Below are 27443 nucleotides of genomic sequence, written 5' to 3'. Positions count from 1 at the left end.
ATTGCATTTGGACTGAGAAAAAACGCCCACTGACTTTAATGCATTTGGAGAAAGAAAATTGTTGTTGAGACAAAAAAGTTGCTGCAAAAAACTGCCCATGGACTTTATTGCATTTGGACAGATAAAAACACACCCATTGACTTTAATAAATTTGGACTGAGAAAAAACGCCCATTGACTTTAATGCATTTAGAGAAAGAAAAAGAGTTGCATGTAAAAAATCTTGCGCACGTACTAAAAAGTCACCTATTGACTTCAATGCGTTTCGCAAATTTTTTAGCAGTTTTGCAATTTTTTCAGTAAAGCGAAACGGGACAGATTGGCTCATCACTAGCTGGGGGTACTTTCTCACTGGAACTATTGTGGTTCCCAGGGAATGACTTTGCAATGCAGCAGAACATGAAGAGGCTGATAGCACTGGGGTTATTCAGAGCGCAATACGTGTTTCTGACAGGACTGCCCTTGTCTTTGCCTGATTTTTTGCACTAATGCTTACCTGTTACATAGTACATCATTTCTCTTCTTTCGCTCCCTAGCTTGTTGGTAGCCATGCAAGTGTAGATCCCAGAAACCCTGGAATTATCTATGCTGATTGTCCCCGCAGTCTGGAAACACAAGAGACGTTGTTGTGAGCAGTGTTCATTTCATGAATGGAAAACAAAGCTTTTTCCCAAAAAGCAGACAGATGCCAAATATTATCTAAGGGGGCAGATTTACTATCATTCATTGGGGGAAACCTTAGGGGCTCTGGCACACGGGGAGATTAGTCGCCCGCGACAAATCTCCTGTGTCTCGGGCTAATCTCCCCGAAATGCCATCCCACCGGCGAAAATGTAAACCGCCGGTGGGATGGCATACGCAGTAGCCATCGAGGCAACTTGCACGATTTCAGTGAAATTGCGCCACCGCGTATGCCATCCCACCGGCGATTTACATTTTCGCCGGTGGGATGGCAATCCGGGGAGATTAGTCGCCCGAGACACAGGAGATTTGTCGCAGGCGACTAATCTCCCCATGTGCCAGAGCCCTAAAGGATTCTCAGCAGTGTTTATCACATCAACATATTCATTAAGCTGATAAAGGTGACCATTTGTTAACTGTTAATCACTGATGCAAATCGCAAGAAAAACTAATGATGCACGCGACTCTGGAACAAATCATTTTAATATATAAAAGAGATTTATTTTGTATCCGGCAGGGTTTATCTCTCTGTAGAATCTGAAAACCCATTATCCAGAAAGCTGCAAATTTCAGTAAGGTCATCTTCCATAGAGTCCATTTTAGGCAAATAATTCCAATTTTGAAAAATGTATTTTTCCTTTTCTCTGTAGTGATAAAACAGAGCCTTGTACTTGATGGTAACTAAGCTCAATCCATATTGGTGGCAAAGCTCTATTGAGTTTATGTCATGTTTAAATGGTTTTTAGCAGAATTAAGATATAGTGATCCAAATAATGAAAAGATTCCTTATTCACAATGAGCGGGGCATGTAAAGAATGGACACAGGTCTGTGCACTATTTTTCAGAGCACAGAGAGCTACAGCATGCCCTGTGGATCAAGGACTGACAGTGCTTGGGCTAAAGGGCTGGCTGGAGGGAGGCATATAGGTGTCCCCCACCTGCCCCTAAATTGTACATAATTTAAATGGAGGCATCATAAGGCACCTCCTGACACTGCTATCTGCAACTGGTGCTGGATCTTTTATCTGGTGGTCAGTGCAAAGATCAGACACCATGGGGGCTCAAGTGATCTGTAAGTGAGACCTAAGGGGTTTGTCCTATGCCCCTGGGGAAGGTAAATGACCTTCTAGTATCACAGATATAATATACAGTTTGGTCATTTCCCTATAGGACCAAACTGTAAATTATATCCTTATAAATGGTGCTTAATGATGCCATTGCATCGCTTTGGTATTCCAAAGTCGCATTAAGTATGCTCCTGCAGGAAGCTTTGTGTGACTATGCAAAGCCAAAGTGAGGGGAAGGGCTTTCCACCAATGACTATTGTTGCTAGTGGAAAGGCATTTTCACGGGCAACTTAACCGCTCTGTGGGACATTAGCTTTAAGGGAGATGCTCATCTATGACAGCACTTGTTGATACATGGCTTAGGGTGAAGACACACAGAGCTACTAGTAGCAGCTACTTGTCATGGCTACTGAAACAGACAATGCCAATCATTTACTGATTATTGTCTCCATATGTGTTTATGTGCAGAGGCAATTCTCAGTATTGTCTATGGCAGGGTTTTTTCTGGCATTTAGTAGCCGCGACAAGTGACTGCTAATAAGTAGCAGAGTGTGTCTTCACCCTTAGTCTAAAAACCCAAGGAGCGGTTCAGTGGCTCGCGAGCGACAAACCACTCCAAAATGGCTTTCTACTGGCAACAACAGGAGTCACCAGTGGAAAGCCCTTTGCATCACTTTGGTAATCCAAAGTTGCGGATGACTGAACTGCCCTGTGGGTTGTTGCCCTTATAGTTCAGCACCTGAATAAAGTAATGTAGCCTTGTCAGCCCACAGAAATTTCTTTAGTAAAAGTACACAGAAAAGTTAGAGTAAGACTTCTTTTTGCTATGGATAACTGCACTGGTCTATTTCAGCTCCTCTTTTAATAAATGAACCCCAATGACTCTCAACTACTCTTCCGACTTAGAGTAAGACTTCTTTTTGCTATAGATAACTGCACTGGTCTATTTCAGCTCCTCTTTTAATAAATGAACCCCAATGACTCTCAACTACTCTTCCGACTTACGTATATGACGGTCTGTCGCAGGGACAGACTAATATTGACACTTATGGGTCAGCTTATAACAGCACATAATAACCTCCTCTTTGTGGCTGTAAGTTACTGACTCACTTTGATTGTAAGCTCTACAGCACAGGGAAGTTGAAACTCTTGTACTGTAAGAATGTACAGAGCTGTGTATATAAGTTGTATTCCTATAAAATGTATTCATATGAAAGCTATTGCAGCCATAGCTCTTTCTCCCTGAGCAGCAGAGTGCCTTCTGTCAGCAGGAATGCAGCAAGCTCTGTGGCTCTCTCCACAATGTATAACTTCCTTCTGTATTTCTGTCATGTAATTGTATAGTTTTTCTGCCTCTCTATGTGATCGCATGTAAAGGGCAAGGGACCAAGTGCACAGGTCAAGTTGAACTTGCAGCTGGAGGACTTAAAAAGGGAAACTCAGACAATATACTTTCCGTCACGTATAAAACGTGCACTAAAATTAGCTGCTGCAGAAACGGAGAAGCCCGATACAGAAATGAAACGTGAGAATGGGCTGTGTGGGAAATGAATCATTAAAAAAGTGGAAGTTGATTTTTTATGACTAGTACAAACGCTTGTGTCATTGGTTGTCACACTCCCACCTCTCCGAGCCGCTCCGTGCACGTTTCTAGCGGAGGAAGCGATGCTAGAGGACTATAGATGTCGTGCCTTATTGGCTCAGTGAGTGGGTAATAATGGGACATGTATCCTGTACTCCAAATTGCATTAATTTAACTGCCACCTTGTTGATGTGGCTATAAGGTAAACAGCAAAAAGGTCAAAAACGCTGAGAAAACACTTATATGTTTATATCTTAAAGCAAAGAGGATGTTATGCTTGTTCCACAGAAAGCTGAAGAGGGTTGAAGGCGAGAGCAACATCCATGCTAATTCAAGTACATGCAGTACAATACAACCCCCTGATATTTCCTGTATTGCTCTATAGCTACCAATCATTTGGTTTAAAAAGAGACATCTGTCCATCAAGTTCAACCCTTCTGTGTATCTGAAAACTCTTGCCACTCTGTATACATATAATTATATATTTATATACAATATACATGCACACAGGGCATCAGGCCCCCCTAAACAGCAAAAGCCAGAGCATTCCACGGCCACACTTTCATACATGGTAAGAAGTGTTTGCATTGCCCTTAGTCTCAGTGACTGGTCAATAGTCCATTGCCATGTGAAAAATTCTACCCTATTTGTTTCTAATGCCTTCTAACAAATATGTAAAGAATGATCATGTTCTCTCATAATTGCATCTTGTCTAGAGCAAACCCAACTCTGACACTCTTTGTTTGTAACTTAAATGCCCAAATTGCAGAATTATGTTGTCATGTACCGAGTTATTCTAAAAAAATACTGTATTAGGTGCAGCGGACACTATCACTGCCTAGAGCTGCAAAGTCTGTTATCTAGAGTACCCCCATATCCTTCACAATCAGGACGATTTACACATCCCAGCACTACGAAGCAGCCAATGGCCTTGATTCCAACACTGCTATATAATAAGAAGGAGATTGCATTATACGCTAATGCAGTCACATAGATTCCTTTCCAGCACTCCTACCTTATTCTTTCCTTCAATCATCTGTGTGCGTTCTCTGATGCTGTGAATTGTATTTCCAAGGCTGCTGCTATTATGTCCAACCGTCAGTGGAAGTGAATATCTGCTGCTGTCTGTGGGAAAATCACATCTGTACAGAAAAAAGAAGATTGTCATTAAAATGGTAATGCAAATACATATTTTGCTGTTGCATTCAAGTCGATAGGCTAATATTATAATAAACCAAATGCACAAAAATGTTTAATCTGCCCTATATAAACAAATGATTATGTTTTAGATGCATAACTTATTGTGTCCCTTGGTTCATAATTACATTTATGCCTATACCTATAATATGTCATTTTTAGTAGCAATTCAGACAAAGCCACTTTTGAGCTCAAGTTTCCACTACAATACAAAGAACTCACAATTAAATATTTGGTTGAGTAGCAAAAATGTGGATGAACAATTTATTGGTATAGTTTATCCCCATGCCAGTGGTTAAACAATATTCAAATAGTTTCTTAACTAACAGTGTCACATTGTTTATGCAGTTTGTTAGTACGCTGTACATTGCAGCAAAGAGACAAAAGTGCAAAATTAGGTGCTCAGTGGTTCATAGGTTATAGAGATCGCTGCTGCTGGATTGTGTCGGAGGGCCCACACGGACCAGGCCCACCAGGGTGTTTTCTTTGTATCCTATTGGGCCAGTCCGGCACTGGGCTGGAGCACAAATGTACACAGTATTCCATCCTACTGAAGGACTGCTCCCCCAGCTTGAATGACAGAACACTAAGGGAGTTATGTAATAAAAGTCACTAAGTTTGCCCAGGTGAAGTAACCAATCAGCAGGTAGAATTTACTGGTCACCAGTTTAAAAGTAAACATCTTATTGGTTGGTATGAGTTATTGCAACTGGGCAAACTTAGTGTCTTTTATTACATATGGGGGTTAGCCTGGTGAGAGTGTTGGGAGCACCTCAGACTGACAATCTCAATATTGTAGCAAAGGCGCTGCTGTCAGCCACCATAGAATAGCATTTTATAATATTGAAATATTGTATCTCACTCCAGATATGCAGTAGGGATAAGAAACTCTGGGCTGGGACTGGTTTTGCAGCACTTTTGTAAAGAAATCAGATAACAACACTGGCACTCCTAATGATTATAGGGATAAGTCATTAACAGGGCCATTAAACTTTGTGGAGCCCTATCTAAAAGACACACAAACAAGCTATTGATGGGGCACTTGGTGAGTCACTTTTCCTGCCTGAAACATGATTTAGCTTCTGTTTGGGAATTCTTCTGTCTGTACTGTCTGACCTTTTTGGTTGCTAAACATACCAAGTCAGCACAAAGGATCAATGAAATGTGTGGAAGTGGAAGTTGTGTGGAAATTCCCCAGCAATGCCCCTGGGGCTCAGGTGGAAGCACAGGCGATCCACCAGGAAGGGCTTGACTTGTCTGGATTCACGTATGAATGGAATGAGTGCTTCTTCTCAGGGCATCTCAACATGTGAGTCAGCAGGAAGGAACAACTAAACTGCCAAAATCTCCACTTTGTTCCCATTAATGGGGCAGTTCACCTTTACAAACGGATCGTTTTTGAAGAGAACACAGTGATTCACAACTTTTTTTTTAATACATTGGGAATAATGAACACCCAGTTGCGATAGACCATATAAAGGTAATATGTCCCATGCTGAATGCCTTTATCCAGTATAGGTAGTATATATACTGCCTTTATACAGTATGGAACTCATTAGTGACTTCTAATATCCTTATATTTTACAACAGAGGGTAAATTATTTCTTATAATACACAGTGCGTCATGCTACACAAATTACATATCTAAAGGCTAATGATAACACAAAGAACAGTTTATAAAGATATAATATACAGGATATTCATGGCTCTTGTGTATTATATATGCTAGTACTATCCACTGAACCTTTGTAACTATATACAACTAAATACAATAAGTATTGTTTGACAGGAATAATGTAATATGTTCCCTTTGCCAAAAAATGTGAGAAACTGAGGAAAAATTTGCAAATTGGCAAAAAATTTGTTAAATGCAACTGGCGTCTTTTTACAGCATTTTTGTCATGCAAAATGCATTGGTCACTGGATGTTCTTTTTTCACTCCAAATATATTGAAGTCACCCATACAGTATATATAGGTATAGTTCCCCATCAATGGGCGTGATCAGCTAAAATTTTGCTGGGCAATAGTGGTGGGCAAATCTCATGCAGCATTTTTCTCACATTTTTTTGCATGAATCCATGCCTGGAGAAAAAATTTGCTCATCACTACTGAGCAATTAATAACTGCTTTATTTACTGAAAAATTTGTGAAATGTGGAAAAATGTGCAAAATAGCAACATATTGCTGAATACAACCATTTTCTTGCACCAGTCAATGGGCGTTTTTTTTTTGTGCTGAATGCATTGTGTGTTTCTTCTTACGTTTTTTTTGTGCCAAATGCATTGCAGGCAATGGGTGTTTTATCTTGCAGGTTTTTTTGTCTGTTAATCATTATACAAGGAGTTGGTTTAATGGGGCAACATTATTCAAACATTCCTTCAAGATGGATATGGGAATATGGATCCACTAGAACTACCAGCATTCTATGCCATTTGTTTGATGGCTAAGAATACAGGTAAGCAGCTTGATGATGTTTGCATTTGTAGTTTCCAGTGGTTTTAGGTTTATTAATTTGACATCTGAGGTTACCGGTGAAGCCAGTATTATCCCAAAGTAATATATATTAAGCAAACCAAAATGGCTCCAATATAGAGTCTGGCAGCTTAACGGTGCATGTTATTTGTATGTCAGTACAGCTATTAATAAAATAATACATGTAGCCACTGAAGTTATCCATAACTACCAGAGTTCCTTCCTAATGCTGCTTAGACTTAAGTCAGGTTAAAGGGGAAACAAAAGAAAGTAACTTAAGACTGGAAGACACTGTATAAACATTCTCTGCTTCCTAACAGGCTGTCCTTGACTATAGACTTATGTTTTCCTTCTATTAACAAATAACTGAGAAATAGACTTTTAACAAAAGTCATCATTTCTATTTTAATATTATACACCAAGAAAAGGGGGGGGGGATTGGGAGGAAGGCAGCCGTAAATCTGGCAGTGCACACTTGCAGGAAGCGGGGAGATCCAGCAATTTTATTATTTTCATTAAAGCTCTTAGAGCAACTCCACTCTTCAGCCGGCACTAAATTCTTTAACCTCTTACTGCCAGTCAACTTAGCTTTTTTTTTTAACTACATACCCAGAGAATTCCGTTGTGTTTCTTGAAATAAATTGTGCAAGTTTACAATATAGCCCAACTTCCCTAGCCAAGGTCAGTGGTCCTTGGTAAACATCCCATCCCCTGCTGAATGAGTTAAGCTAGGCTTTGCTAGAGACAGGGCTATACTTTGGCCCTTAAGAATACTTCAAGTTTTTAAGGAAGTAAATTGTGCCATGTTTGAAGATGCAAAGATAACAGTAGTGCTGGGAACGATCTCGTACAGGGGAGGAAGCCAAACAACAAGAGGAAAGCAGCATACGCTTCTGATTTCGCACAGGAAGCTGAAAACACCTCCTGCCAAAAGGAGATAAGAAAGCTCCCATGGCCTATTCTGGACAAGGCCACTGTTATCAACCTTTTGCTGAAGGGCTGTCCTAGGGGTACTCTACTCCATCTACTCCTTAGGTTCGTAGCTAGGGTTTTTTTTTTTTCTTTTTACACCCATACTGCCATTTGCAGACAGCATGCCAAACACAATAGAGTGTTATAATTATAACTACTGAATGGAAAAATGTTTCCTGGGCAAGCGTGTTCTACATGACATGTGTATACAGTGCTCGTGCAGGATTATAAATGACATTTGGGACAGAGCTGGGGCACTCTGTAAACATTATAGCCGCAATGAGTACAATGAATTGGTTTCCTTCCGACGAGGCACCATTTTGATCACTTATCTGATGTGAACACTAAGGCAATAATAAGTGCTGACATATCATTATTTTAATGCATAATTATGTATAATTATGTATTATTAGGTATAAATGATGATAATTTATTAACTGTTATTTGCAATTATTATCAAATACAATATTATTTACATTTTAACTTGAAAATTGCTCTAAAGTGAGCATAACAGATTGCCTTGGCATGTTAACACAAGGGGCCGTGGAACCTTAATTATTGCAAAGGCTTTAAACCAACCAGGGTTGCCAAGGCTAATTACACCAGGATAAACCAAGGCTAATTACACTGCAAAGTTAATCAGGGGCAATTAAATTAAAAACAGAACTGCATTCTCATGCTCCATTAGGTCACGGATGTTGTTTAATCTCAGTTGAAGCAGTGGTCTGGCTGGCAAAGGACGCCCCAAACAGTCAGGGATTTAAGGGAAAATCCCCAATGCACAGATCAGATGGGTGGTGAGTCCTTAAGGCAATGGACTGTTTGGGAGCAAGCTGGGTAGACTGGAGCGGGACAGAATAGAACTAAAACAGGACTGGAGCAGAAACAAGAAAAAAACCAAAGCAAGAGAGGGTGAGAGCAAGGAAGAGCTAGAGCTAGGGGCAACTCACAGTACTCAAGCCAAATCAGGCAAGGAAGTGATGCAGGAGGAGGGTTTATATAGTACAGAGTCAGCTCTCATTGGCTGAACAATAAAGCTGCTGGATTGAGATGGAAAGTCAGATAAAAGGTAATTACATAGCTTGTCAGCTTCTTTTCTGACCTAGTGCTTAGGGGGAGCAATCAGAAACCTGGGGGCTCCTGGCTCGAATCCCAAGCAAAGCCTAACATCAAGATTGTTGTACCTAGAGGAATCCCATATGGAGTATGGTAGTCCATTGACTCAGAGATACATAGATGATGTAGGGTGTGTTCCTTAGTTGGAAATTATCCAACATTTAAAAGATGGGAAATTAGCCTTACTTGGATAGATAATAATTAAAAAAAAACACATCACAAGCCTTAGAATAATAATTAAGTAAAATAAAAATAAAAAGAATATATCTATTTAATTCACCTTGGCTTCCAGCTGACTTGTTTACCTACAGCCTTTCCCCCTCTGATTATCTGTAGTTCATCAAGTGTTTGTGTAGGTTGGTAACTGGAGTTTGTTAGAGAGAAGCTGAATAGAGAAAAGGATCCCATTTCAGCACCTTAGACAGCCGCCTGCTCTGTTATAGTTGACTTTAGCTTGTAAGTGGGAGAGTTTGGTGCATCTGCTGATTCACCACTTAGTTGTAAGCAGGGTTCATTTTAGGAAAATGTGAAGATAGAAGAAAATATAAGAGATATTAACCCCCCTTCAATAGAAATGAGCCCTTAGCCAGAAAATATAATTTCCATCAGAGTAAACAGCATGAGTCAAATGATAAAGCAAATGATATAAAGGCACAAGGCTGAACACCAAGTCTGGGAAATTCTGAGTGCCACTTATTATGGGCATAGAAATATATTAGAAGTCATTAAGGGATCCATACCATATAAAGTTACTGTACAAGGTCACAGGTTGATTTATGTGGGTCATAAACGTGCTTTTCGTATATTATAAGGAATAATATGCATCCTACTTTAAATTATACAGATACTGCAAGTCATATGACTATATAAAGGCACAAATACAAATGAAATGAACGGTTACAATTATGCCGCTTTCTCCACTTATACTGTATATATACTGTATATTAAAATATTTCAAATCTGAAAAGGTAAATGTATGACCCTACCAAGTGTGGCAGCAATAAATGTGCATTGGTCTGCCAAGGAATTCAGGATATTACAGCTAGCAATATTTAATGATTTGTAATTTTTCCCCAAGTTACTCTGATTTTGCTTTTATATCTTTCCATAGTTTATTTAGAAAAAAAATATTTACCTCATCTTTGGATTCTTATTCAGACACGGCCGCCAATGCCAAGTTATGGTAGGAGGTGGAATACCAAAAACTGTACACGTTAAGGACTGCTTGCTGCCCAATGGATAAAGAACAGGTTCTTGAACAGACACAGAGTTTTCATAGATTTGTGGCCTCACTACAAAAAAAAAAAGTCATTAAACTCTGTCTGAACAAATCAACATGCAGCAATATAAAGGTTAAAATGCCAGTTGCTCCTTACCATTAACAACAAGGGGCAGTGTTAGGTTTTTGGTCAGATTCCATTGCTTCAGCTTTAGCACAATTGTATATTTCCCTGCATCTTCTTCTGAAACATCTTTGATAGTCAGGGAATATTTGTCAGAGTCTCTGTACCGAGTACATTTTTCTAAAGCTGGAAGGCCGTCCTTTAACCTGTTGTTCAATAGACACATTAGGGATGTCATTAATTTTTTTACATAATTACATCCGTCTTATCTTCTTGGTAATACAGAGGAAACTGTCAAAGCCTTAATATATTAAGACTGTGGATTTACAGTTAGACACACACAGGAAATTCTCTTACCTAAATTTTTGACCAATATGTAGGTCTACTCTAGACACTTAAAATCTGCAAGCCTTGGAGACTCCCAGCTTTTTTATGTGACTGCTGACTAAAGACTCAGTGATTAATCTTCTAGAATGCTAAGTGGCTACTTAGCAAAAAAGATCCCTGCGGCAAATTGCTAGGCCAGCGTTATCCTTTACAAATACAGTTTAGCCAATTGTTTTATGGTGGATACAGGGCTATGTGACCTCTTTATACCCAGAATAATTTTTATTACTCAGCCTGTTATGTGAAAAGACCATTTCTAAAGACATCAAGGTATTCACCTCATCTAATACATTCTCTAAAGACAACCACAGAATACCTCTAGAACAGTGGTCCCCAGTCCAGTCTGACAGTCAGGGTAAGATTTAAATGCTATTTGTGATTATTACTATGGCCATGTTTTACATCTTTGTAGTGGAGGTTTATCAAATGTTAGACTGCTTTAGAGGGTTCTCTTCTATGGTTGTCTCAGGAGAATGACTTCAGCAATGCTATTCATTCTGTGCCCTTGCTAATATCAACACAGAATACTCTAGATCAGGGGCGTCAAACTCAATCACATAAGGGGGCCGAAATCTAAAACACAGACTAAGTCGCGGGCCAAATTTTTTATTAATATACTCAGTAAGATACTAAGGGGTATATTTATCACAATGTGTAAAAATTGGAGTAAGACATTACCGGTGATGTTGCTCATCGTGGCCAATAGATGCTTTGCTACTGTTGAAATCTAATTGCTGATTGGTTGCCTTGGGCAGCATTACTGGTAATGCTTTACTCCACTTTTTACACAGCATGATAAATATACCCCTTAGTCTTAGTTACTATGTGAGGAAATTGGAAATTGATCAGGCTGGATGGTCAGACACACTCACCAAGGGCCACATAAAACAGCCAGGGGGGCGGATTTGGCCCCTAGGCCTTGTGTTTGACATATATGCTCTAGATACAGGCAGAATACAATTATTTATCTCAATGCGCTCTTGCTGTAGTGTTATAGTAAAAGGCTAGTTGGCTGGTGATGCCTGAGGTACTAATGTTTCTACTCCCTTTGGTGGGCCTCTCACTGCTTGCCTAACTACCATATAACTCTCAAGCCTACAAGGATCTATAGCTGGAACTAGCCCACACACTAGCTAGCACTATTGACAAGTCCTTCCTTCTTCTACTGAGGACTCCTCTTGCCTCCAGGCTCCAGGCAATACACAGAGGAGGAATGTTCAGTTAATCAAATAATTTACTCCTTCATACTAAATAAACTAAAGGAAAGATAAACCCTCAAATACCCATGGGGAATAAACTCTCCCAAGGAAAAACATCCATGATAGATATCATCATTTTTTTTCCCCAAAGACAGTCATTTCACTGAAAAAACATGTATTCCTAGAAATGATTCTTGTTATACTATTTATAATGATGATTTGAACCCTTTTGTTCTGCTGATTGAACTTATGCACTCCCTAAATATATAAAAATAACGTGGGATATTTTTAGAGGGTGGAATTCAGAACATTTGTGGAAATGTGTTTTTTTTTTTAACCAAAGATCTTCTTCCTAACCCTTATTAATCTAACCTCCCCTGTACTGCATGGGAAAGTACATGCAGGCTTATTATATGATAATAAGAATTCTATTTACTTACATATTTATGGAATGTACATTTAACTGCTTAGAGTGTGGTGAACAGCTGCAAGGATATATTGTTGCAGCTGCTAGAAAGGGCACTTTTACTTGTGTTCGACATGCGTTGGTGTTACACTTCCTAATCCACATTCAGTTTGTTTCTGCATTAATGTCCTCCCCGTGTGTACCAACCCACAGGGGACACTGAAATCACTTAATGCTTGTGTTGCCATACAACACGTTAACTAATTGCAATCTACTATGGTTGTATTGACATTAATCGTTGCACCATACATTAGAATATTTATTATGAAGAAGATTTTGGCGAAAGAAAGCAGCACTCCAGCTGTTGCTGAATTACTACTGCAGGTATGGGATGCCCTATCCGGAAACACGTTATCCAGAAAGTTTCAATTTATGGCAGTGCCATCTCCCATAGACTCCATTATAAGCAAATAATTCTAATTTTTAAAAATGATTTACATTTTCTCTGTAATAATAAAACAGTACCTGTACTTGATCCTAACTAAGATATAATTACCCCTTATTGGGGGCAGAACAGCCCTATTGGGTTTATTTCATGGTTAAATGATTCCCTTTTCTCTGTAATAATAAAACAGTACCTGTACTTGATCCCAACTAAGATATAATTACCCCTTATTGGGGGCAGAACAGCCCTATTGGGTTTATTCCATGGTTAAATGATTCCCTTTTCTCTGTAATAATAAAACAGTACCTTGTACTTGATCCCAACAAAGATATAATTACCCCTTATTGGGGGCAGAACAGCCCTATTGGGTTTATTCCATGGTTAAATGATTCCCTTTTCTCTGTAATAATAAAACAGTACCTTGTACTTGATCCCAACAAAGATATAATTACCCCTTATTGGGGGCAGAACAGCCCTATTGGGTTTATTTAATGGTTAAATGATTCCCTTTTCTCTGTAATAATAAAACAGTACCTGTACTTGATCCCAACTAAGATATAATTACCCCTTATTGGGGGCAGAACAGCCCTATTGGGTTTATTTAATGGTTAAATGATTCCCTTTTCTCTGTAATAATAAAACAGTACCTGTACTTGATCCTAACTAAGATACAATTAATCCTTATTGGAGGCTAAACAAGCCTATTGGGGTTATTCAATATTTAAATCATTTTTAACAGACAAGTTATGGATATCCAAATTACGGAAAGATCCCTAATCTGGAAAACACCAGGTCCCGAGCATTCTGGATAACAGATCCCATACCTGTACCCAGGGTCAGACTGGGGGATGCAGGGCCCATCGGGGCTCCCGGCTCAGGGTCCCTGCAGGTGCCCCCTAACTCCCCCCGCAGGGTCCCCCACCCGATGTCCTCCCCTGAGCGCGTGTACGTTTAACGCGTCAGGGGAGGAACGGTCAGGCAGGGGGAGCACCAGCAAGGGTCGGGTCTGGGCCCTTGCAGCCCAGTCTGACCCTGCCTTTACCAGCATTCCCTGACAGGTATAGCAATTGACTACCAGTAACATAAAAATACTAGCTAAGCATATGGATTTATGGTTCCTTTTAGTTTTTCCATAAATTAGATTTGTTAATCAGAGCAGCTCTAAACACAAGTACCTTCAAAATAAGCGCTTAAAGTTGTGCAAAATCCACTCAACATTCAACCAATGCATTTTGTGCAGATAGTTCCATACTCAGGATTGATCCTCTAACCCAAAGCACTGTTAGGCTAAAAAACTATTCACTAAAACCAAGCAAAACTGCAGTTGTTGGATCTATAAGAAACTGGTTTGGGATTCAGACAAATCAAATCACTTTTTGCATAATGTGGCCGAATCCTTAGTGTTTAGCTGAACCAAATCCAAGCTCAAAGTTAAATGTTTTGTAATATGTAAATAAGATCAATATTTTGACCGAATTCAATACTCAGATTCAGTGCATCCCCAGTTATAATGGAAATTTCATGGAAACAGTAAAAATTAATGACATTTTATGATATTGACACATTTCTAAAATACACAGAAATTCAGTATTCTAGGTAGCTAGCGAGGAGCACACCCTAGAGTTGCAGAGGGGCAGGCCCAGTGTCACAAGGTCCTGGTAAGGACCAGTGATCCCTCCTCCCTCTTGGAACCTGGTCCCTATTTCAGTCTCAACTGCAGCCACAATACCCCTTAATTATCCCATTATGGGGGCTAATAGGGCAGCAGGGACCTGCAGGTGTGGGTGCTGGGGGCCAAACATTGTGTCACTAATATTAATAGATAGAAATGCTTATAACATTCCTTGGTACAAAAGTGTCCCCAAGCAGCCACCAGCCCAGCGAATTAACAATTAAATCCATCGCCATGGAGTGCAGGCCCACCCACACTTAGTTGAAGCCTGTACCCTCTTTCAACAGACTGGAGTATTGTATAGGTTTATATTTTAGTCTTTGAAAGGACTGCACTGCCTCCAAGTCAGTGTGATGGAAGAAAACTGTTCTTGCTACTACATCTATCTGTTACGGTCATGTCTTCCTATAATGCTGAACTGGATATGGTTTGGCACCTTTTTACGAAACATATATTGTGACTATTCTTGCCTAGTAGTACAAAGGAACATATCATATCATATAAATGTTTTCTAATTTTAACAAAATAGTCCAGCCTCTTGTGGGCCAGGTCTGACCTGCAGAACAGATGTTAAAGATCTTAAATAAGTAGATGGATATGAAATAAATGGAGATGTATTAGTCAAAGTAGGAATAATCCAAAAGTCTGACCAACTTTAAACTAATTTTCATGTTAGTTTGTAAATAGACCCTAAACTGCAATAGATTCCTTTGTTTCTTACAGGTTACATAAGAGACATGGTGTCCAATGCACTGATCTAATTGTCTTTCCTTCCTATTTTGAAAATGAAAGTATAGAACCCTTTAGCTGCCACTATTCTTGATATCCTAATGAGAGCTAATGGCACGCAAACCTTTGTCTGACGTTAATACGTGAATAGCAGTTATGAGATTCTAGATCGGCTTTAGATAGCATTGTTTACTAAAGGTGTTTGGAGCCTAAATTTGTAATTTTAGAAAACGCGCATTTGTGCCAAGAATTTGATGACAATAGTTAATTTGGATAAACCAAAGAACCAGTTCACAATGCAAATGACGAGGTTCGTTTTGGTCTATAATTAGAGCTTTTGTATTTGTTGAACATCCTTCATGTCTATGAAAAAAAAAATCATATTTAGAAGGAAAGCTGAGTGGCTTCTAATCAGCATAGACATATCCAGTTGTTATTGTTCATCTAATCGATGGAAGTAACACAAATACCTTATGATTTTAAGAAAATATTTGTTACATTCAGACTCAGTCAAGTATATGGAACCTTAGAAGAATATAGATGTCCAGACATACAACCTTTTTTAATGCCGACTCCAACTTACAGCAGCACTTGACAAGGATAGGCTAGCAGTGGATTAAGCCTCACCTAAAAGCCTATGGTTGTATATTACTGTGTTTGACATACATGGATAATAGATAAACCACAATAACAGTGACCCTCAACAAGATATTTTTGCTATTATATGATCCTTAACTCTCTTTGTGTAATAACTGAGATAGCAGAGCAAGTCTTGATGGCTCATGTGAAGCTATGTGGGTTGCTCTTCTGGTAGAAAGTGTCATGTGAACAGAGCTGAGCCGGTGCTCTGTTTAATAATCAGCACATATAAGTGTTTAGATCTGGTAACATCGGATTCCATGAATCACAGAAAGAGCTACCGGTTGCTCAATTCTATGGCAGTTCTAAAAAAGTTTAAGCGACAAAAGTTGCCCATCCTTGTGCATGTAATGGGCCAGATTTGATTCAATTTATATATCTCAATTCCATATTTTCCCAAAGACATCAATGGAGTGATAAGCTAGGAACTTCTGTTACTGAACAAAATCTGCACCAAACTAAGAATTATGTTAATTATTGAGAACAGGTTATTTACATTGGTACTCACCATATAACCTCTGGCTCAGGGAAAGCTCTCACTTTCACTAAAATAGGATAAGATTTCTGACCAGCAAAAGTTTCCAAGGTGCCTTGTGTTCTAGGTTTAACGTTGATAAATGCTTTTGCTGAAAATAAAAAAAACAAAACACAAATTGTAACTGTAGAATGATCGTTAGAATTGCATTGTAGGAACAAAGTAAACTAGCATTGTGACATTGAACCCATATATCAGTGGTCCCCATACACGGGCCGATAGTAGCTGCAGATATGGGTCCCTTAGATCGATTCAGCAGCTTATCGGCCCGTGTAGGGGCAGAAACGAGGGGCCTGCCTGACCGATATCTGGCCTAAAATTGGCCAGATATCGATCGGCCAGGTTAGAAAATTCAGTCGGATCGGGGGCCGCATCGGCTCGTTGATGCGGTCCCCGAACTGACTGCCCCATTGACGCCCCAGGGCCAAACGATCGAATTATTTTTTTTTTGGGGATATCGGGTGAAGATTCGCTCGCTTGACGATCTCGCCAAGCAAGCGAATCTCAACGTGTATGGGGACCTTTACTCGTGAGACACAGTGAAAAGTAAAAAGACTTGGAGAGCAACACAAGCATCATAAAAGTTCATGGAGGTGCCAAATAAGGGCTGTGATTGGCTATTAGGCAGCCTCTGTGCACACTAACAGCTTACAGGGGGCTTTATTTAGTAGTAAATCTTGTTTTTATTAAACCAAAACTTGCCACCAAGTCAGGAATTCAAAAATAACTACCTGGTGAGCAACATGTTTCCCCCAAGCCACTGGTTGGGGGATCACTGACATATATGTATGAAGGCAAATAATCAGTGCATGCAACAAGCTTTACATTCATATAATAATGAGTATTTTAAGAAAATAAACTGCCTAGAAACACTACACAGAAAAAAAAAGCTATAATTTAATTGAAATTTATCAGTATTTATTGGTTCATTAGTGACAGTTGCTTAGCAAAAAAAAAAAATAATGAGCTTTTCTTTAAAAAAAATGTATTTATTATAAGGAATAAAAGAAGGAATGGTGATCAGCAGAACTCCAGGTAGAACTTGAACTTGAACCTTTTTAGATGCTGTATTGGTTACTGGCCTTACTTATACATTCCCAGTAGATGCTGCATTGCAGTATTGTGTGTGCCATGTATAAAAGCACTTACCATGAATACGAACTGTAGTGTTGACTGAGCTTGTTGAAGGACCATTCTTGGCCGTGCATGAATACTGCCCTTCGTCAAATTTCCTCACATCATCAATAATCAGCGTGCTGTAGAACACGAGTACTTTTGAATTTGTTGCATCCATCTTCCTCCTTATGAAAGCCATTCTATGAAATTTCTAGGATGAAAATTGTTTTCAGTTACGTATGTTATGTACCTAAATTTGACAATTTAATGCAAAAAATTGTATAACCTGCTTGAAAAAGTCGTACCTAAAGTCTGTGTTTTCTCTCTAGCTAAAAAGGCCCTTCCTTAAAATTACCTAATATGTCCCATTTTTCACCCTGAAACCCTATTTCTTCTTATGACAAGGGAAAGATAAGAAGGCAAACAAAGCACTGCACTTATATAGACATATAATCACATAATGATCTTAAATTTGTTTATTTCTTTTTAAACTATTCTAATTTGACCAGTCTACCTATGTTAAAGAGACCCTCCATGCCTTTTATTAGATTAGTCACCCTTATCTGGCATCTTTTTATTTATGTACTTTTTGAGGAGGATTAAATTGCCCAGCATATTCTAGAGGAGGCCTTTTTTAAGGGAATATATCTATACAGTATATTGCTGCTTTTGTTGGTTCTAGCTTTCTCCAACTGAGAGTGTCGGAGAGTGTCGGACTGGTCCACTGGGATACTAGGAAAACTCCTGGTGGGCCCAAGTGTCAGGCCCCCCTCTGCCTCTAACCATTTGGCCTATTTCATGGTCAGTCCCTCTTTCTGTATAGGAACAAAGAGACTAGATAGATATAAGATTAGATTATAGTATGGAAAGATAAGAGACTAAGAGAATAAACAGGTTGAGTAAGGAGAGCAGGAGAAATAGTGGGAGAGTGGGTCAATGGTCTAAGTTTTTCTGGAGGGCCCCTGGCATCCCAGATCAACACTGGTCATAGGCAGAGAAATTACCATGTTTCATACCATGAAAGCTAGCAGGTGATTTTGGGCATGCTGACCAACACTGATTTCTCCTAGAGCACTATAGCCAATATATACTATATTCCCAATGCCTGAGTGCCATAGATCTTAGAAACAGCAGGAGACTCTGAATTATCATTTTCTAACTAATATTACACAGGCTGGGTCCTGCATTCAATTCCAGCCAGAGTGCCATCTACAATGATTTTGTATGTTTTCCTTGTGCTTGTTGGGGTTTCAGCAGCGCACTGGCAGAACTACACGGGGCCATTGCAATATACAGTGAAGAAGCACCACACCTTCACTACCCAGTGATTCACACATTTTTTGTTCTTTAAATTAAATCTGGCTTATTATGTAAAAAAAACATTAACTACTTACCGTCCGAGGATACTTCCATTCTATTTCAGCTCTTGCATTTAAGTCAGTTTTAACAGAACATTGTATCCTGAGCTGATCTCCACTGAGTAGATGGATAGAATCTGGGACATCTAGTTTAACACTGTGGATTTTACTGGCTGCAAAAAAAACATAGGAAGAGTAAATGTGAAGAAAGAGAGAAGATTTTTTGGGGGGAAAACAATTTAACTTTAAGAGATTACTCACATTGTTTATGTGGTAGATAAATTGTATTGTGCACAATTCCATTGAGGGTAGCCTCACAACTCAAGAGGTCGGAATATTGAAATGTGGGATTAGGAATGATAATTCCTCTTTTATTGTTCCAGATAATGTTTTTTTGATCCACAGGGAATGGGTGTTTGCCGTATCGCTAAAATAAAGTTGAAAATCGAACAAGCAAGTTAACAGATAGAAGGATGTACTTATATTCTCTTTTAGCATTGCCTGCCCCCTCTGACAAGGTCTTTTTCTCATTCACATTCATGCGAAAGGAAAGTTGTTAATGACTATACCACAGATCTGTTTGGATGGTATCTACTGTAGGGGTAGCTAACCCAAACTGGGACTATAATAAAATTCATGGGTTCATATTTACTGCTGACACAGACACAAGTGCTAGAGCACTAAGGGGACTAAAATTAGATCCCATGGCCAGAGCACTTGTACATATGACAATGACCATGCTTTGGTCTGGCTTAAAAACTAGAGCAAGGTGTCAAACAGATCACTGTTGGGTCCAACGGAGCCATGCATTTAACAGCTAACCCACATTACCAGGCAGCACTACATACAGAGTGAGGTATAAAAATGCCTGCAATGCAAAAAAATCCAGGGCACTTTGCCTCAGTGTTAAAAAATGGGACCCGAAAAGTTTACATCAAGTCTGGTCTAGCCATAGATGGATATGCTCCAGTGACTGACTGCCTGATCCTTGCAGCTGCACAGAGTAGCTGATGAGTCACACGTGTTCACATGGGTGAACAATTATGTTTCTATTAACAACGTTTTCATTTATTATTTTTGCTGGGAAGAGATGCTCTGCAATTAGGGTTATAAGAAATCACTCTATAATGAAACTAATCAGGTCCTTGGCTTGAAAGATATAACACATTTAGGGCAAGGTCAGAGTTAGAATAGACCGGGGGCAGAAGCAGCAAGGAAAAACCCCTCCTACAAAATTAAACAAAATAATCTTCAGTATGCTGTCTGGGTGGTAAGTCTGACCAGTTTATGGGCTTAACTGAAACACAAGCTGACAGCAGGTCCATCTAGTCTAGCTATCATATGTTTATTTTGCTTTGCTAAATGATCCTTCCAACATCTGCAGTGAGACAATCCCATGTATCTATCACCATTCTGTAAATAAGTGTTTCCTTTTTTATTTCCCCGTTCAGTTTTTCTATCTCCAGTTTCATGTTGTGTCCCCTGGTTCCAGTGCAAAAAATGCATTTTTCCTGGTCTCTAATTCACTGGAAATATTTGAATGTTTCTATCATATCTTCTCTCACTTTTCTCTTCCAAGCTGTAGAGCCCTTAACATTGACACTGAGTTGCCCTTTTCTGGACTGTTTATGTTTTAAATTGATATTGATTTATATTATTCAGCGTGTCTGTGGGTTTAGCTTTAGGGATTTGGTAAAAACTCAATGGCTTAAAAAATTGTTTACTCCAGTGCTGCAGAATCTCTGATCTTTGCCCAGCCAGCCCTCAAGACCATAATCACTGCTGTAGCAGTTATTGCTAAAGATGTGTCCTGGGGACTGTTGTGAAACAAGGCGTTAGTTTAGGTTTAGTGTCAGAAATATGTCTTTTTGGACACTGCCTCCAAAACTGAACTCAATAATCAATGTGTGGTCTCACTAGTGATTAAAAAGAAGTGGCTAGTGGCTTTATAGCCTCCATCTGTTGGCTACCAACATCTCTTTCTATACCTGGCATGATATAATTTTGCTTTTCAGGTGACAGCCTTCAGCTATTTGTAGGACACCATTGGGCCCCAGGTTGTTACATATGTCCTTGGTACTTGTATCTATGTTTTAACTCTAAGGGGTACCTATAAGTGATAATACCATCTTTGCCACATTGTACTAGAGCAGTGCTGTCCAACTGGCGGCCCGCGACCCCCCTCTGTGTGGCCCCCCACCTGTCTGGCTGCTTTGATGGCTTACTCTTGTGTAAGCTTTAAATGGTATCAGTACTGTGATTAACTGGCCCCCTGCATGGTTCTCACCTCAGATTCAGGCTGTAATCAGGCTGTATTGTTTAAATATGTAATGCCCTGTGTTTTTCACACCTTTTAATACCTGCATTGTTCAACCCCTGCAGTATTCACACCTCAGGCTCAGGCTGTAATCACCCCCATTGTTCCCTTGTTCACACCTCAGGAGCAGTAGAAACCCACAAATAAACCCTGCACACTACAAAAAGAACATATACTGAGGTGGTACTGCAATTAAAACGTTTTTTAATATATAGTTTTTGTGCAGACTGTAGGAGCAGTGCCAGCATTGTGTCACTGTAGGCTGCCTGTGTGTGCCATACACACAGGCAGCATAGGGCAAGCAGAGTATGGCACACACAGGCAGGGTAGGGAAGGCAGAGTATGGCACACACAGGCAGAGTAGGGCAGGCAGAGTATGGCACACACAGGCCAAGTTTGGCACAAACCAGCCAAGAATGGCACACACAGTGAATGTATGGCACACGCAGGCAGGGTAGGGAAGGCAGAGTATGGCACACAGGCAGGGTAGGGCAGGCAGAGTATGGCACACACAGGCCAAGTATGGCACAAACCAGCCAAGAATGGCACACACAGTGAAAGTATGGCACGCAGGCAGGGTAGGGCAGGCAGAGTATGGCACACACAGGCAGGGTAGGGAAGGCAGAGTATGGCACACACAAAGGCAGGGTAGGGCAGGCAGAGTATGGCACACAGGCAGGGTAGGGAAGGCAGAGTATGGCACACACAAAGGCAGGGTAGGGAAGGCAGAGTATGGCACACACACAGGCATGGTAGGGAAGGCAGAGTGTGGCAGGTTTTTGCTGTACTACAACCATTAATATGGGTATGGTCATGTGATAACATGGGTGTGGTTTCAAGTGGGTGCGGTTTTAAAAAGGGGAGTGGTCAAAACTGGCTTCCATTATCGGCCCTCCACCACGTAGGTCGGAAAAATTCCGGCCCTCGGTACAACAGAAGTTGGACAGCACTGTACTAGAGTTTTATGTGGTAAACAAAGCTACCAAAGCTACTGTGAAATACGGTTAATTTTACTTACCTTAAAAGTGACTGTTATATTTGGGGATGTCACCCGGCAAGGAATGACAAGTTCCTCTCCATCGGCCACGTGAACTATCTTGGGGAATTCAGTGTTCATCTCCACAAAAGGAATGTTGACATCTGTTATAGGAAGGACATATAGGAAACATCATCTTAAAGCCATTCAAACCTTCTTAATGCAAAAGTCAAAATGCCAATGGGCCCCTAAACTGAGAGAAAAAGTAAGCTGTGGGTGGAACCATGGTGCAAGCAAGCTTCCTATAACAAATTGTTTGGGGGAACAGATTTTGTGACTAGTCCAGGTACCTGCAAGACATATAATATATATTATATGGGCAAAATTCTGCAGACACCTGCTTATCTAATATCTCATTCCAAAACCAAGGTAATTATCATTATGCAATGGTTCACATCAATTTCTGTCCAACAGCAGTGACCCCTTAAAAACAGGGCCAGATTTTAAGATTTGGTGCCCCTAGGCAGGTCGCTCACGCCCCCACCTTGCTACTTACAACCCCTCTCACCCAGCTATTGAGTTTGCTCCAATGCAATTGATCACTTCCCCTAGGCCCAACCCTCATGCCCCCTCGTTAAAATATACCACAATTAAAGTTTGGCCCATCTTATAGAAATCAAGTACCCTGTATCCTACTCCAACTGGCCCTCAGCCTGGGCCCCCATCCACTGCTTTGCCCTCCACCCAGGGGTGGGATGGATTTTTCCTCTTCAAGGCAAAGCTTACAAGGGACACAAACAGTGTTTTCACCCTCCTCACTGCCAAAGAGATTCTGGGAATTGTTGAAATTCATGGACGTCTTTTTCCAACCTAATGTACCCACGTGCAAAGCCAAACTATGTCAACTGCTTTCACACCCTAGTTTATTTTAAGAGAATAAAAAAAACATTATTAAGCTTTAGAGAGGAACAAGAGTGTTGTTTTGCAGGGCTGTTCGATGCACGGAAAGGTCATTAGTTCTTCACCTCTAATCATCTGCAAAACTGATTGCTTGGGCTCCCTAAGGGCATATCCATTCATGTCACAAATTTTTTAAAAACCCATTTGCAAAAGGAGCAAGTGCTACAGAGCAATTTCCTGTACTCGGCCCAGGGTATCACTACTGTGTTTTGGAAGAAGTAGCGTGAGGGTTTTTTTTTTCATAGCAGACAACATGTCACCACTCACTGCTGTCAGTTGTTCCAAAGGCTCTTTTGCGTTCAGGTTTGGATTTTAAGGGTCAGTAAAGGGATTCCTTTCCTTTGTAAATAACTGTCCAAGGCTGGTGTAATGCAGAATGTTATGTAAGGAGATATGGGGGCTGATTTACTTACCCACGAACGGGTCGAATGGAGTCCGATTGCGTTTTTTTCGTAATGATCGGTACTTTGCGATTTTTTCGTATGTTTTGCGATTTTTTCGGATTCTTTACGCATTTTTCGGATCCAATACGATTTTTGCGTAAAAACGCGAGTTTTCCTATCCATTACGAAAGTTGCGTAAAAAGTTGCGCATTTTGCGTAGCGTTAAAACTTACGCGAAAAGTTGCGCATTTTTCGTAGCGTTAAGTTTTAACGCTACGAAAAATGCGCAACTTTTCGCGTAAGTTTGAACGCTACGCAAAATGCGCAACTTTTTACGCAACTTTCGTAATGGATACGAAAAACTCGCGTTTTTACGCAAAAATCGTATTGGATCCGAAAAATTCGTACAGAATCCGAAAAAATCGCAAAACATACGAAAAAGTCGCAAAATATTCGTTTTCAAGTCGGAACTTTTCCAATTCGGGTCGGATTCGTGGGTTAGTAAATCAGCCCCATAGCGTTGGATAACATTTTGTAGATCTCCACATCTCATTTATGAACCCAGTGCTAAGTTGCACCCACTATAAAATTTGCATTGTTTTTTCTAAGTCACATTGTCCATTTCTCTTGGCACATCAGTTGCAGCCATTGACACAACCAACAGTTCTAGGCCACATCAATTCATGTACTTAATTCATGCACTCTCAGTTTTGCATCCATATATGCAGGTTGCATATTGCACTACCAAAACACACAGCCCCATGGATGGAACATTTATCAATACTGCATGTGGGCAGTAACCCATAGCAACCAATCAGTGATTGGCTTTTTTCTGTCAGCTGCAGGAAGAACAATAAATGCAATTTAACTGGTTGCCATGGGTTACTGGCCATGGGCAAATTTGCCCACTGTTGATAAACGACCAATGCCAACCAATCAGTAATTAGCTTTTTCAGCCAGCTGCAGACAGAACAATAAATGCAACAGTTTAATTGGTTGCCTTGGGTAACTGGTCATGGGGAAATTTGCCCACTGTTGATAAATGACCCCAGTGCTTAACTGTTTGGATTGTTTTTCTTACAAAATATTTATGCAAATATGTTTATTTCAAAGACAAGCATTGTTTGTGATATTTTACATTGTCTGGCCACTTTGGAAACTGGCTTATTGAAATCAGTGGATGAGAGATAAGCATCTCTTGCCAGAGCAAGCAGTATGGTAGCCCCAGTCTCAGAAAACAATTATGAAGATAATGAATGTTATATGTAATGTGTTGTATATGTGTAATTACAACCTTTGATGTATTTCCATTGAAACATTTTTTGCTCAATACTGACATGCCGACGAGACAATGCTAGAGTTTACTGCACTTTCCAGCTCAGATCCAGCAAGAAAAATTGAAGTAATGACTATAAACACAGCCTGAAGATCTTGAAATAAATAATTGGTGCAGGAACAGTTGGCGCCATTAAGCATGAAGATCTGAACAAGCTGCATCCTTCCACAAAATCTGCCAAACTGTCAGAAGTCAATAAAGGTTTCCAGCAATAGGTTTTAATTAGGTTTTTAGCTTAGCACCATCACGGCTTCCATTAATAAAGCCTGTTGGATTACACAACACACACTTAGGATCCCCCATCCTCAAACCTTGACTTCCTCATGCATAGAGACTAGCAGCAGGGTTGTCTGGCTCAGAGGAAGCGGAGAGTGCCAAAGGATCACACAGGGGGACAAAAGTTCAGCCAAGGACTGCAATTTAGCCACCAATTCAGCAGGCAAACAAGGAAACAATAGTTCGGAAATTGGAAACACCCAGTTTGTATCAAACTGTTTGTACGCCAGTGCCGGGCAACTTGCAGCCCTCCTTGCAGCCTATCAGCAACCCCCTAATAGTCTTTGGCTGTCTAAGGATGCTGGGAGTTTTAGTAGTAGTACATTTATTAACAGTACCTGTACAGCTACACAGTACCTGTAACAGCATAGTAAAACCTTATCTTATCAACAATCTGTCTATTGTACTACTGGGTAATTTAATAAAAACGGCATCATCTGCAACAGTACTAGTAACCCACAGCAAGTAGCTGGTAGCTTTTAAAGGTCTCAGAAAGCAAATCATCAGACTTTGAGACTTTTATTATATTCTGCCCCCCCCCCCCCCACACACATAAACTATTAGTTACAGAACATTAGCACTACCTGTACCTGTACAGCAGCCTACAGGAGGAGCCTTTGTTTGGCATACACATGGTCTTTATGCATCTAAAACTTCACATTTAATAGCAAAGTGAGACTTTGACAGTAACAGTCTTATTATCTGTATTGTTACATTAACGCTTGTTACCTGCAACAAATATGTAGACAGAAGTGGACCTGTTTCCATTTTTCATGGCTACTGTGCAGCTATAATACCCAGTATCACTTGGTTGAGCTTTGTGCACGGTCAATGAGCTACACATGGTTCGTGGATGGCCCCCACAAGCACTGTTTGTAATACGTATCCTGTCACTTTCCTTGTTTAAGTTGGCAGGGAAGATCCAAACGTGGCTTCTGTGGCTGCTGTAAATGAAGGAAGAATCAGAAGTATGTGAAACGGTATGAACATAACATTGTTTGTAATTTACCAAACTGCTCATTCTTTTGCCTAAATTGGCAACCCTTTTGTGCAAATCACATTCATGTCAGGTGCTGCAGACACGGGGCAGCATCAGGTGGGTTTGGTATGATAGCCACATGGTGTAACATTAGCCTAAAGCTATTACAGTAGTCTCCATTATACAGTTCAAAGCCAATGTTCTTTGCATGGGCACAAAGCCAGTACTAGTTGCAAACTTTTATATCCCACCTTCAGATTTTAATGTTTTGCAATACTAACCACCTTACCCATCAATGCATAAGAACCAAATATGCATTACAGCTCTTTGAGACAGCACATAGCGGTGATGCTATCATAGGCATTTAAGGGGTTATGTAATAAAAGGCACTAAGTTTGCCCAGGAGAAGTAATTTATAGCAACCAATTAGCAGGAATAATGTATTGGTTGCTATGGGTTACTGCTCCTGGGCAAACCTAGTGCCTTTTTTACATATGGGGAAAGTTTGCACCGGTCCTAGTAAGTCACAGCAACTTATCAGATATTTATTTTCATATAGGTGACCAGTTAATGGTACCTGCTGGTTGGTTGCTATGGGTTATTAGATCTGATGCTAAATTTGTGATCTTGATTAAAGTACCCCATGCATAACTTCTACAAGTAAATGACCCAGGCTTCTGTAATCAGTCAGCATTTCTGTGTGACTTTTACCTGACCTGCTAGTTCAAGGAATTGCCAGTGAAATGAATGGAGGGCAATTCTGAGTGTTTTGTAACCCACCCTCAAGCAAGCAACAAAACATCTATAAACACTTGTGTGCCAATGCCCTAAGGCTTCTTTCAAAACTAAAAACAATTGTGGTCTGTTTCAGTCAGACTTTGATACGACACTTATGCAATAAAAGGCACTATGCTTGCCCTTAAGCAGTAACTCATAACCACCAATCAGCAGGCAGAATTTATTGTTCATCTGTTTAAAAGCAAAAATCTAATTGGTTGCCATGGGTTACTGCACCTGGGCAAACTAAGGTGCAAATGTATTTGCACTTTTATTTAAAGATCTAAGTATAAAAAGTGCCAACATATAAAAATGCAAAACAAATATGAATAAGAGTGCAAAAACCTCAAAATCCCTCCCTGTTGCATTTACAAACTAAAAAAAATCACAAAACCCTCTTAAGCCACAAATTAAATATTGTTACTTCTACATGACCTCGCAAGCTTGTTAGAGTTTTTTGTAGTTTTTACACTTGATAAATAACAAATATTAATGTTTTCAAGTTAATATATACACTTTTTTT

At 40.0% G+C, this 27443-nt stretch overlaps 1 protein-coding gene across 1 annotated transcript in view; it reads right to left on the bottom strand.

Moving 5' to 3' along the window:
* The window catches only part of flt1 (fms-related tyrosine kinase 1), a 44171-nt gene that overhangs the window by 4652 nt on the left and 12076 nt on the right, over positions 1-27443 (bottom strand). Inside the window, exons 3-12 of the mRNA XM_002934032.4 lie at positions 25894-26108; positions 22252-22373; positions 19178-19343; positions 18953-19089; positions 17592-17769; positions 16416-16533; positions 10464-10636; positions 10223-10379; positions 4345-4471; positions 496-604 (exon numbers count right to left, since the gene is read on the bottom strand). Coding sequence (XP_002934078.1) covers positions 496-604; positions 4345-4471; positions 10223-10379; positions 10464-10636; positions 16416-16533; positions 17592-17769; positions 18953-19089; positions 19178-19343; positions 22252-22373; positions 25894-26108 — 1502 coding nt within the window. The remainder of the gene's footprint in view (positions 1-495; positions 605-4344; positions 4472-10222; positions 10380-10463; positions 10637-16415; positions 16534-17591; positions 17770-18952; positions 19090-19177; positions 19344-22251; positions 22374-25893; positions 26109-27443) is intronic.

Source organism: Xenopus tropicalis, chromosome 2 (assembly GCF_000004195.4).
Source record: "Xenopus tropicalis strain Nigerian chromosome 2, UCB_Xtro_10.0, whole genome shotgun sequence".
Lineage (NCBI taxonomy): Eukaryota > Metazoa > Chordata > Amphibia > Anura > Pipidae > Xenopus > Xenopus tropicalis.
Note: the sequence above shows the minus strand (reverse complement) of the source record. Positions and strands in the feature narration are given on the sequence as shown.